Consider the following 12,558-nt stretch of genomic DNA (forward strand, 5'->3'; position numbering starts at 1 on the left):
TTACAAATCTGGCTAGACCAGAGGATGTACACTGGTACAGATAGGAACTGGAAACGGAATCTAGGGCAGATAATCCCTTCAGGACCAGTGGTGAGAGTGGCGATACCAGGAGGGTGGGGTGGAAAGGGGGAACCGATTATAAGCATCTACATATAACTTCCTCCCTGGGGGACAGACAACAGAAAAGTGGGTGAAGAGAGACGGCAGACAGTGCAAGATATGACAAAATAATAATTTATAAATTATCAAGGGTTCATGAGGAAGGGGGGAGCAGGGAGGGAGGATAAAAATGAGCTGATACCAGGGGCTTAAGTGAAGAGCAAGTGTTCTGAGAATTATGAGAGCAATGAATGTACAAATGTGCTTTACACAATTGATGTATGTATGAATTGTGAAAGAGTTGTATGAGCCCCTAAGAAAATTATTTTTATAAGTATATTCTTTTTTTTAAAGTAGATTCTAATACTCACACGCATATATATACACACAGATAAACCTTGTATATTTATTTTTTACAGATCCAGAATGAGAAGATTGATACAAGAAGAAAGTAGTTGAGCAACTATAAGATGCCCAAATCTGGGGTCACAAAACCAGTTCAGAGTGAAAATTCTGACAGTGACAGCAATATGGTAGAGAAACCATGTGGAAGAAAGGTAAATAATTATACTAAATGCTTTTGGAACTGGGGGAGAAAATCCCACTTAATATGTTTAGTAATTACACATAAAATTATAAGAAACGTGGACTTCCACACATATTTTAAACCAACCAATGCCTTCGAGTCAATTCCTATTTCTAGTGACTTTCTGAAAGTTTTCTGAAGCTGTAATTCTTTACAGGAGCAGGCAGCCCCCCTTGCGGTTTGTAGCCCAGTACTAACTGCACCAACAGGGCTCTTTTAATCACGTCCTTTAAAAATATATTGTCTTCCTGTGGATATGATTGCTTTTCCTGTCCTAAAGTAGGATAATTACTGAGATCACAGAGTTGCTCAAATTATTCATTATTGGGAGAACAAACAAAATACGTATGACTTCATAACTACTTGGCATTTCTTCCTGCAATCTCTGGCTCCCTAGTTGCAAAACTTACATTCATGGATGCACACTAGTTGTTCTATTTTCTAGGTCTATAACTGTATAAATTTATATTGATCTCTCTAACCTCAGTGCCCCCCCTTTAATAGAGTGCCTGCCTTATAGGATTATCACAGTAAGCATCATAATGTGTTTAATATAATACTTGGTACATAAAAATGCTAATTAAACAGTTTTTGTTATTATTAGTAATTGTCATGGACCTCTTTTTTTTTTAAGTAGAGTTTATTGAAGGAATGAAACAACCCAGGACTGGGCAATACCTTGTGAGGATTCACATGGTAGTATAGTGAGGGGAAATTTATGCAGAGCTTAAATTCAGAGGATCCAGGAATTTACAAGAAAATTCCTATTGGTTGACATTTATAAAATCAAATTTTAATAGACAGGAAGGAGACACTGACTTGACTGCTCAAACATTTTTTTTTGTGGACCTCTTAATCATTCCGTTTTCTCCTTTATGCATTTATACTTTTTCATCTCTACTTAATGTAGACCCTCATTTGGGCTTCTGCAATAATGGTAGCTTGTCTCACTAATCATTGTCTCTTATCAACTTATCACTATGTTATTTTCCCTCCTGTTTTTAGAAGTCTTCTTTCTCGTTTCCTCCCATCTCCTTTCTTTTGTTGTTGTTGAAGGACATCTGAGCTGGTTCCCAGCTTGGGCTGGAAATGATTAAAGTTCTTATGAATATCTGTTTGTACGTTATTTGAAAGCTTTATTGACATATACTTTCTATACCACAACATGTAGCCATGTCAAGGGTACAATTTAGTGACTTTTATTCAATTTTTAGAGTTGTGTAATCATCATTACAATCCAAGTTTAGAATATTTACATCATTGTCACAAAATTCTCCTGCCCATTAGTAGTCAGTACCCTCTCCCAACCCTGTCCCCCCAATTAAAAACCAAACCCATTGCTGTCGACTCATTTTCTATAAGTGACCTTGTGTGGGTTTCCAAGGCAGCAAATATTTATAGGAACAAGTCTTTCTCCTTCACCTCAAATCTACATTCAAAGCCAGGAAATGTAAGTAAGTATTTCAGAATCCCCTGTAGTTCCTTAAACATTTTAGGATGAGCTTGTCCGTTTCTGGAAAGAAAAATGGCGTGCTAGAATGTTTATAAGGATAACATTGATAGATAAACTTGGGAAGAATTATTGTACTAGTTTTGAATCATTCAGGATATAGAACATCTCCATTTGTTTAGATAGTCTTCAATTTTCTTCAATGCTTTGTAGGTTTTAGTATACAAATCTTGTGCTTCTATTGTTAAGTAATTTGTGTTTTATGCTTTTTAAATATTGTAAAGGAAAAAACTTACTTTATTTTTGGATTATTACTGATAGTGGTATTAGGATTCCTAGTGATCTTAGTGATGTACAACCAAAACACAGCACTACTCGTTCTGTGCCATCCTCACGTGTACTGTGTTTGAGGCCATGCTTACAGCCACCCTGTCAGTCTTTCCTAGTGTCTTGTTCTTTTCCATTGCCCCTCGACTTTACCAAGCCTGATGCCCTCTTCCAAGTATTGGTCTCTCTTAATAACGTGTCCAAAGTTCATGAGTCTTGTTATCCTGTTTTTAAGGAGCTCTCTGGCTTTACTCCTTACAAGACAGGTCTGTTTATTGGCAATCCATGGTACTTTTCAATGTTTCTTACCTCCACCATAATTCAAGTGCATTGATTCTTCTTTAGTCTTCCTTTTTCCAATGTCCAACTTTCACATGCCTATGAGGCAGTTGAAAATGCCATGGCTTGGGTGGGAGCACCTTAGGCCTCAAAGTAACATTCTTTTCTTTTCAACACTTTAAAGGGGTCTTGTACAGCATATTTGCCCAAATCTTGACTGCTGCTTCTATGTGCATTGATTGTGAATCCAAGCAAGATGAAGTCCTTGACAACGTCAATCTTGTCTCCATTTATCATGCTCCCTACTGGTCCAGTTGGGAGGATTTCTTTTCCTTTACATTAAGTTGCAATCCACATTGAAGGTTGCAATCCTTGATCTTCTTCAGCAAGTGGTTCAAGTCCTCACTCTCAGCAAGCAGAATTGTGTTATCTGCATATTGAAGGTTGTTAATAAGCTTCCTTCTTCACATAGTCCAGCTTCTTTGATTATGTGCTCAGCATACAGATTGAATGAATATGGTGAGAGGATACAAGCCCGGCACACACCTTTCCTGATTTTAAACATACTGCATTCCCTTTTTCTATTTGCACAACTGCCTCTTGCTCCATGTAGAGCATCCGCATGAACACCATAAAATGTCCTGGAATTCTCAATCTTCTTAGTTATGATCCACATAGTTGAATGCCTTTGCATAGACAATAAAACACAAGTGAACATCTTTCTGGTGTTCTCAATCTTCCCCCAAGATCCTGTTCCACATCCTCTTCTGAACCCATCCTGTCAATGTACTGTTGGAACCATCGTTAAGTGATCTTCAACAGAATTTTACTTGCATGTGGTATCATTGATGAAACTCACTACCATCGAGTCAATGCTGACTCCTAGTGACCTCCTGTGGGTTTCTGAGACCAACTGTTTATGGAAATAGAACACCTACTCTTTCTCCCGTAGAGCTATTTGTTGGTGGTTTCAAACTGCTGACCATGCAGATCACAGCCCAACACATAACCACTGCACTACCAGGGTTTCTGGTATCAATGATAGGGTTCTGCAATTTGTGCATTCTTTTGAGTCTCCTTTCTTGAAATGGATACAAATACGGATCTTTTCCAGCCAGTTGGCCGGGTGTCTATCTTCTAAATTTTTTGGCATAGACAAGTGTGTGCTTCCAGTGCTTGTTGAAACAGGTGGATGGATATTCCATCAATTATTGGAGTGGGTGATTTTTTGGGGGGAAGGGGGGGTGTTGGCTATAATGTCTTCAGTGCTTTGGACTTCTTCCCTCAGTGCCATTGGTTCTTTATCATATGCTACCTCTTTTTGTTACAGTGACTGTGTATTTGTTCCATCTTCTGTTGACACTTTCTTCATTGGTCCACAGAATCTTTAGTATTGCAACTTGAGGCTTGACTCTTTTCTTAAGTCCATTCAGTTTAAGATGTGCTGAGTGTGTTCTTCCCTTTTGGCTTTCTAGCCCTAGGTCTTTGCCTGCAATCAAGATGCATTGATAATGATTGGCAATTTCAATGCAAAATATAAAAACAGAGGAAGGAACATAGTTGGAATGGCCTTGGTGACAGAAAGAAACTGGAGATCACATTATAGAATTTTGCTAGACCAATGATTTCGTCATTGCAAATACGTTTTCCAACAACACAAACAGTGACTATACACGTGGACTTCTCCAGATGGAATACACAGAAATAAAATTGACTACATCTGTGGAAAGAGATGATAGAGAAGCTATCTCACCAGCTAAAACAAGACCAGGTCTCACGGTAGAACAGGTTGAACTTGACGAAAATTAAAACAAGTCTATGATAGCGACAATACGACCTCGAATATATCCCATCTACATCTCAAGCATAGATTTGAATCATTGCGCACTATTGACAGAAGACCTGACAAGCTGAGATGATATCAAGAACATACATGGGGGGAGGGGTGGGGAATGGTCACTAAAAATAACAGGAAAAAAACAAAGCGAATGTCAAATGCACTCCGAAACTTGCTCTTAGTCATAAAGTAGCTAAGATAAGTAGGAGAAATGAAGTAAAAGATCTCAACAGAAAACTTCAAAGGGCAGTTTTCCTCAAAATAAAGTGTTATAGTGAAAATGTATATAGAAATACAATTGATGGTTGTATAGTGGTCTTATAAGCTATGACATTGTTTAATTCATGTGATAGTTTTAATAGTGTGTAGATTTTGTAGGATTTTCAACATAGGGGATCACGTTTTGTCTAACGGGTATCCTCTCTGCTTCCTGTATGAGTGTCTGATTCTCACTCATTAAGGTGGGAACGTTTGCTTCTAGAAATTCCCTTGTTAACCCAGCTGTCGACTTCTCCCCTGTGTCTTGTTCCAGTAGGCCAATTATTCAAATATTGTTGTCTTCTGGGTGGAAGAGATTCTCTGCATAGGCCCAAACTCACTTGCTCTCATCTCTTCTTCTAGGTGAATGTGAAATTCTCCTTTTCAGATTTTGGGATGGCTGATTTTAAGCCTAGCAGGATGTCAAAACTGATCAATCAATCCATCCACCTCATTTACATGGTTCCATCTCCACAAGTATCATGTACCTTATTTGCATTATTAGCAAATTATCTTATCTCGTAGGTGGGATATAGGCACCTTATGTATATAGTGCCATACAATCAATTTGGTGGAAGTTACAAAGACTGACTAGAAGAGCCATATTAAATAATTCCCTGTACCCTAACTGATCTTACAGAACAGCAGTTTTCAACCTGTGGGTCATGACCTTTTGGGGGTCGAATGACCCTTTCACAGGGGTCGCCTAAAACCACTGGAAAACACATATTTCCAAAGGTCTTAGGAACCGAGACACCGCTCCTCTCTCCATCTCCAGGCGGATCCACCCACATGCAGATACGCCCACATATAAGTATCCGGCCTGAAGACTGTTACCCATGCTACACCATGCTTGAAGACAAAATTTCATTTATTTGTAATTAGAAATAAATATTTTACAATGTATAGTTACATACTGTTTTTGTGATTAGTCACTATACTTTAATGGTGTTCAATTTATAACAATGAAAATACATCCTGCCTATCAGATAGTTACATGATGTTTCATAACAGTAACAAAATTACAGTTATGAAGTAGCAGTGAAAATAATTTTATGGTTGGGGGTCACCCACAACATGAGAAACTATATTAAAGGGTCACGGCATTAGGAAGGTTGAGAACCACTGTGAAGGAGTAAGGAAATGTGTTCTTAATCCCACATGTGTTTATCAGCCAGGCTGGCACAATAAATTAACTATCTCATTTTCTAAAACAACTGTTTAGTGTCTAGGATCCTTTTGTGTTATACTACTTAAAAAGATTTGTTAAGCTTTTTGAATCTGTGGGTTAATAGTTTTTATGAAATTTAACTGCTGTTTTTTTCCATCTCATCTGCTGCAGAGTATATCTTATAAAATTTTCAGCTATAGCACTTTTGAAAATCCATAATTTGTCTCCTTGTAATTTTTCCTTATCCATAATTTACATTTGATGAATTCTGCTTCTTTAGATTCTTTAATTTGAAGGTTCTATAAACACATTTCTAATAATGTCTTTATACTCGGTTAAAGCCAACATTTGGGGCTGTTCAGAGACAGTTTCTATTGAGTATGTATGTTAAGTTTGAAAACGCGATATTGTGATTCATGCTGTTGTTCGGTGCCATCGAGTCAGTTCTGATGCATTGCTGTGTTTCTGCAAACAAAGGACTTGGAATTTTACTAAGAATTGTATCAGTTTTGTCAACCACTTGGGGGAGTATTGATACCATAAAAATATTAAGCCCTCCAGTCCCTGAATAAAAGATATCTTTCCATTTACTTAAATTTTTTAATTCTTTCAGCCTTGCTTGATAGTTTTTTTAAGTGTATAAACTCTTCATCTCTTCGGCTAAGTTTATTTTTAATAACTGAATTTTATTTGTGTCTTGTTCCAGTAGGCCAATTATTCAAATATCGTTCCTCTTCCTAACATCAGCTAACAATCCAATGGTAACCCCACGGGGCTCCTTTATTGTCTTGTATCCAGAAACCAAGCTCACTGCCATCCAGCTGATTCTGACTCATAAAAACCCTGTAGGGTTTATGAAACTACTGGAGAAGACAGCTTCATTTCCCTCTCCCTTGGAGCAGCTGGTGTGTTTCAACCTCCAACCTTGTGGTTATTGCAGTCTAAAACAAACCCAGCAGTGCCACGAGAGCTCTTTTATTGTCTTGAATAGTTATGGATTTATTTCATGAGCCAATTTTTAATAATGTGTACTTTCCTAGGAAATTATCTTCCTTGGCCTGAAATTTTTAATTTTGTAAAAATGAACATAGCATTATTTTACAACTTTTTAATATGCCCTTTGGAATTGTATTTAGATTTCAGCCCTAGTATTTAGTGTTTTTTAATGAGATTTGCTGGAAAATTGAATTTATTCTTTTTTTATTCTTATTTTTAATGGTGATATTTTAAGTTTTATTGAGATAGTTAACATTATACAATTCAATAGTTCAGTCATATTAAGAAGAGTTATGCAGTCATCACCACAAACAACTTTAGAACATTTTCTTCCTTCTTGTACCCATTGCTATTGACTTTCCATTTCCCTTTAACCTCTCCTTTCATGCCCCCAGTTGCTGCCTTCATAGAGCCACCCATCTTGACTTCCCTATTCAGAAAAACATGCAGAACGAAGACAAAAACATAAAAGGGCTCAGTAACAATGACCAAATGAAACTAAGAAAGCAGAAAGTATTAGAAAATCAGAATGAATTTAAAATGGATCCAAAGGGAGATCTAACAATAAAGTATTACATTCCATCCTAACTAAAGCTGCTAAATCCACTCTATAGTGTCCTTTGTCTGATATGAAGGCTATTCACATCCCTAGACAGTGGATGAATTTGGACCTGGAAGATGAAATTAGAGTTTCCACTATTAGCCATTACGTTCCATAAAACTGTTGAGAATTTTGGATCTGGTACTGTCCCTTCTGGGTTTGGCTTTTATTATTTACAATCCTTGGATCACTCAGGCTGTGTGCTTCTTCCATGTGGGCTAAGCTGACTCCTCATTTAGAAAGCTTTTAAGACCCCAGATACTATTTTTCCTGATATCTGGTGATATCTGATTACTTCACCACCCATGTCTCCTCAGGAGGGTGAGTACCAAGCAGGGCCATTTCACAAGAACTAATTGTTCTTATATTAAGGCTATGATCAAGTGAGAGCTCAAAATCTATTCCTATATATGGTTTACATATGTCCTTGGTTCACTTTAGAGACATCGTTTTATTGGAGAACGTCATAAATCATCATCTCCAAGAGACGTAAGGTAATTCTATTGATAATATTGTTATTTTAGTCAATGATGCAGAATTTGAAACACTATTGACAAACAATTTAAACGTGTAAGGCATCTTTTTAGACTACAATGCATTTCAGCTTCGAAACTTTAGTGATTGGAAACTAATTACTCAGACCATGAGCAAGTATATGTTGGACCTGACTTGCCATTCATTGAACACCTTTTAAAGCAATAAAGAACTCAATCAATGTCCCATGACCACCATTTCCCCAAACCTTGGCATGGTGATTGTCTGCATTCTCTGCCACTAGGTCATTTCAGTTCTTAGTTCCAGGGAGTATTTCAAGTGAGTTTAAGGTTAAAGTCCAGTTCACTTAGTGGGGTTTCCAATTCCGGTCTTTCTGGTGTGGTATATGAAGAGTGTTGTGCACCTCAAAAGGACAGAGTCTACTGTCCCAGTTTTCTATAGCACGTTGGCTTTGTCACCATGAGCTGGATAAAAAGCGCCCAATTAGGGACATAATACCAGGCATATTTTCCCCTTGAGGTCTATATAAGTAATGTTAGTTTTTCTCAATGGTGGGCTGCCTCACCCGGCTTCCCGACCATCAGAAATGTAATCACCTTTGGTGTGTGTGCCCCTTGCTCTCCACCCTCTTGATCCAAGTTCCTATAAGATTCTCTAATTCATGTTTACTCTTATAGGAGTGTCAACTGATTTGGGATGACTGTAGGATATGGCAGCACTTGATTGATCTCCCTCTCCCCACAGCATGGAAAACTGACCCCATCTGGAATGAGGCCACCTCTCGAGGTGGTTTTTAAAATGCTCAAATAAGGGAAAGATACATAGTTAATTAATGGGAACTAGGCAGGCACACTACCTCATTTGGTAGACCAGATAGAAGACTACATGAAGTGAGAACAGAAGCCTGCCTTTGTCTTGTTGTGTTTTTTTTTATCTTTATAGTAATGGACTCATATAATATTTGTCCTTTTGTGATTGTCTAACTTCACAACATAATGGTTTACAAGTCCATCCATGTCATGAGGTGCTTCATGGCTTGATCACTTCTTTTTATGGGCACATAGCAGTCCCACTGTGGTATGTATGTACCTGTTTCTTTGGGCTATTTCCAGTTCTTGCTTTCGTGAACTGTGCTGCAATAAGCATGGAGAACATATGTCTGTTCATATTGTGGCTCTTATTTTGGGGGGTATATGTCCAACAGATGTATTGCTGAGTAGTACTATTTCTATTCCCAGTTATTTTAGGCAGTACCTCAACCACTTTCCACATGGTTGTATGTGTTTATTCCACAGCAGTATATGAGAGTTCTAGTCTCTCCATACCCACTCTGTTGTTCTCTGTTTATTTGAATTGAACTATGGTTGTGGGTATAAGGTGATAACTCATCTTTGTTTTGATTTGTGTCTTTGGTATGGGTAGTAATACCACATGTGTTTGTTAGCCATTCTGATGTCTTCTCTGGTGAGTGAATTCTTTGTTCATGTCCGTTGTCCACTTCTTAAGTGGATTATTGTTGTTATTTCTTAGTGAGGTAGTACTGAATTCTGTAGATTTTAGTCATTAGTCCCTTGTGCATTGTGTCTTTGCTAAGGACGTTTTCCCAAAGAGGTTTACACTTAAATCTCAAAACCGCCTTGAGTTCGTTTTTGTGCATGGGGCACAAAATGGGTGATAGCTCATTCTTCTGCAAATGGAGATCTACTTTTTCCAGGACCATTTAATGTTTCCCATTTAAAGTTTTTGGTCCTTTGTCAAAAATCAAGTTGCCTGTAGGTTGGTGCTCTTGTTTCTGGTTTTCTAGTCTGTTCCATTGGTGTATGTCTCCATCAGTGTACCAATAGCAGACTGTTTTTACTACTGTGACTATAGTAGGTTTTGAGGGTGGGTGGTGCAAGGCCCCCTACTTTGTTCTTCTTTTAATGTGTTCGTTGCTTTTTCTGGGTGTCTTCCCTCCCTAACTGGAGTTGCTAATTTATTTCTTTAAAGAATAAAGCTGGGATTTGGATTGGAATTGCATTTTATCTTTAGTTTGCCTTAGGGAGTGTTGACACTTTAACAATATTAGGTATTCTTATCCATGAACATGGGATAGTCTTCCATTGATGTAGGTTTCCTTATGAGACGGCCTCCTTAGGAGAAGACCCTCCTTATAAAGGTACCATCAGGCTTTGACCTGATTGACAGGCTAGACTCCACCCCTATACTTCTTTTTTTGTTTTCGAAGTAGGAGGTTTATATTTTATTAGGAATGGTATATGGACAAAGTGGTATGAAAATGAAGTAATAGAAGTAAAATGTGACAAAACATGTCTGATGTTTTTTGCAATATAAATATTGAATTTTTTTAAAAATCAAGTTGATTCGAAATTCTGTAACTACCACAAGCCTTATAATAGATAGAGATATTTAGGGTAGGGTATTTCACCCGTCCTATCAAAACTCATTGCCATGAAGTCAAGGCTGAATCATAGCTGTCAGAGGAAGCAGCCTCCAATAACCGAAGGGCCAGAAGGTGCAAATGTACAGCGATAATATATAAAGATTATAGTGAAGTCGTAGAGGATAAGAAAGGTATGAGAGAGAATAAAGGAGTCAAATACATTTCATGATAGCAGACTCAGCTCGTTTTGATGGACCTTGAAGACCTGGGAGAAGTGAGAGAGCCTTTACTATCTTGGGACATTTATAGGTAGCCTTAAGACATGCATATTCAGTAGTTGCATGCATCACTGGTGGGTGGTATCTACATTAAGGTCCCTGAACTCACAGGTGAGGAAACCTAATACCTGCATTGGGGGAAGGTACATGGGGGTGGGTGGGTGGGGGTTGGTGTCATGATGGGAAGAGAGTAGAAGGATAATGTATGCGTCTGTAGGGAGATAGACTCAACCATGTACTCACTGTATGGCAGCATAGCTATTAAGGGGAGCATCTGTGGGAATGATTTTTAAAGGGGTAATGTACTTTAACTTAACCTCTAATTTACTAAAGTGGAGGCTTTCGTACTGTGGAATACCAGCTTTCCAGAGCCCATCTTTTATAAGTTCGGGAATATAGTCCATGTCATATATCCCTGAGTGTTAGTTTCCCACACATAGAACCCTTTAGGACAGAGTAGAACCTGCCTCCTGTGGTTTTTCCAAGACTAAATCTTGATGGGAGTAGACTTCCTCATCTCCCTAAGAGTGGCTGGTGCCTTCTAACTACAGATCTCGTGGTTAGCAAGTCAATTCATAATACACTATGCCACTAGGGCCCCTCTGCTTGAGAGATGGACACATATTTTATTTGCTATATTGTCTTTTCTCCACATTGAATTAGAATGGATCCCAGTTTTTCTGATTTAAGAAATGGGCTGTGGCACTTTACTTAACCAAGTGGATTATCTTTTGCTCATGTGAACCATGTACATTTACCATATGTTAATGCAAATAACATTTGTTTGCCAACTGTAACCCCCGTCCCTCCAAGTGTGAGGTATTTCTGTAAGTATACTATGCTAATTTAAAAAGTGAACATAGCTAATAAACTATAAAGCATGGATGTTGATTTGTGTAAAAACACAGTACCTCTATTGATAAAGAGCAGTAGTTCTTAAACTTTAGCATACATCAGAATCACCTAGAAGGGTTGTGTAAACAGATGGCTGGTGTCACTCCTGAGTTTCTGATTCAATAAGACTAAGGCACCAAAGCCAACCCCACGTCCCCAAGTCGATTGTGATGTAGAGCCACTTTATTTTTTTTTTTGCATAGTTAAGTTGCTTTTCTTTTTTTTTTTTTCTTTTTTTACATTTTATTAGGGGCTCATACATCTGTTATTGCAATCCATACACACATCAATAGTGTAAAGCGCATGTGTACATCATTCGCAAAACATTTTCTCTCCACTTAAACCCCCCACATTAGGTCCTCATTTTTTCCCTCCCTCCCCGCTACCCCCTCCCGCATGAGCCCTTGATAGTTTATAAATGGGTATTTTGTCATATCTTGCCCTGTCCGACGTCTCCCTTCATCCACTTTTCGGTTGTCTGTCCCCCAGGGAGGAGGTCACACACAGTTCCATGTAATCGGTTCCCTCTTTCCTACCCATTCTCCCTTTACCCTCCCTGTTTTGCCACTCACACCACTGGTCCTATAGGGCTCATCCGTCCTGGATTCCCTTTATTTTCAGTTCCTGTCTGTACCCGTGTACCTCCTCTGGTCTAGCCAGTCTTGCAAGATCGAATTCTAGTCATGGTAGTGAGAGCGGGGAGGACACCTTTAGGAACTAGAGGAAAGTTGTATTTCGTAGAGCCACTTTATATGACAAAGTGGAATTTCTCCTTAGGATTTTTAAGGCTGTAAATCTTTATGGAGGCATACTCCTGTCTCTCTCACTCAGAGCAGCTGTTAGGGGTGAGCCACTGACAACCTTTCAGGTAGCTGTACCCACAGGTAAGGCCTGAAATTTTGCA

At 38.4% G+C, this 12,558-nt stretch overlaps 1 protein-coding gene across 2 annotated transcripts in view; it reads left to right on the forward strand.

Annotated features, from left to right (window-relative positions):
• Positions 1 to 546: 546 nt before the first annotated feature.
• The window catches only part of ANKRD12 (ankyrin repeat domain 12), a 116,864-nt gene continuing 104,852 nt past the window's right edge, over positions 547 to 12,558 (forward strand). For both annotated transcript variants that reach the window (XM_004714065.4, XM_030885304.2), the window contains exon 1: positions 547 to 656. In XM_004714065.4, coding sequence (XP_004714122.1) covers positions 570 to 656 — 87 coding nt within the window. In that variant the 5' untranslated portion in view covers positions 547 to 569. The remainder of the gene's footprint in view (positions 657 to 12,558) is intronic.

This window comes from Echinops telfairi, unplaced genomic scaffold, assembly GCF_000313985.2.
Source record: "Echinops telfairi isolate 266 unplaced genomic scaffold, ASM31398v2 ScPeMD7_24;HRSCAF=84, whole genome shotgun sequence".
Classification (NCBI taxonomy): domain Eukaryota; kingdom Metazoa; phylum Chordata; class Mammalia; order Afrosoricida; family Tenrecidae; genus Echinops; species Echinops telfairi.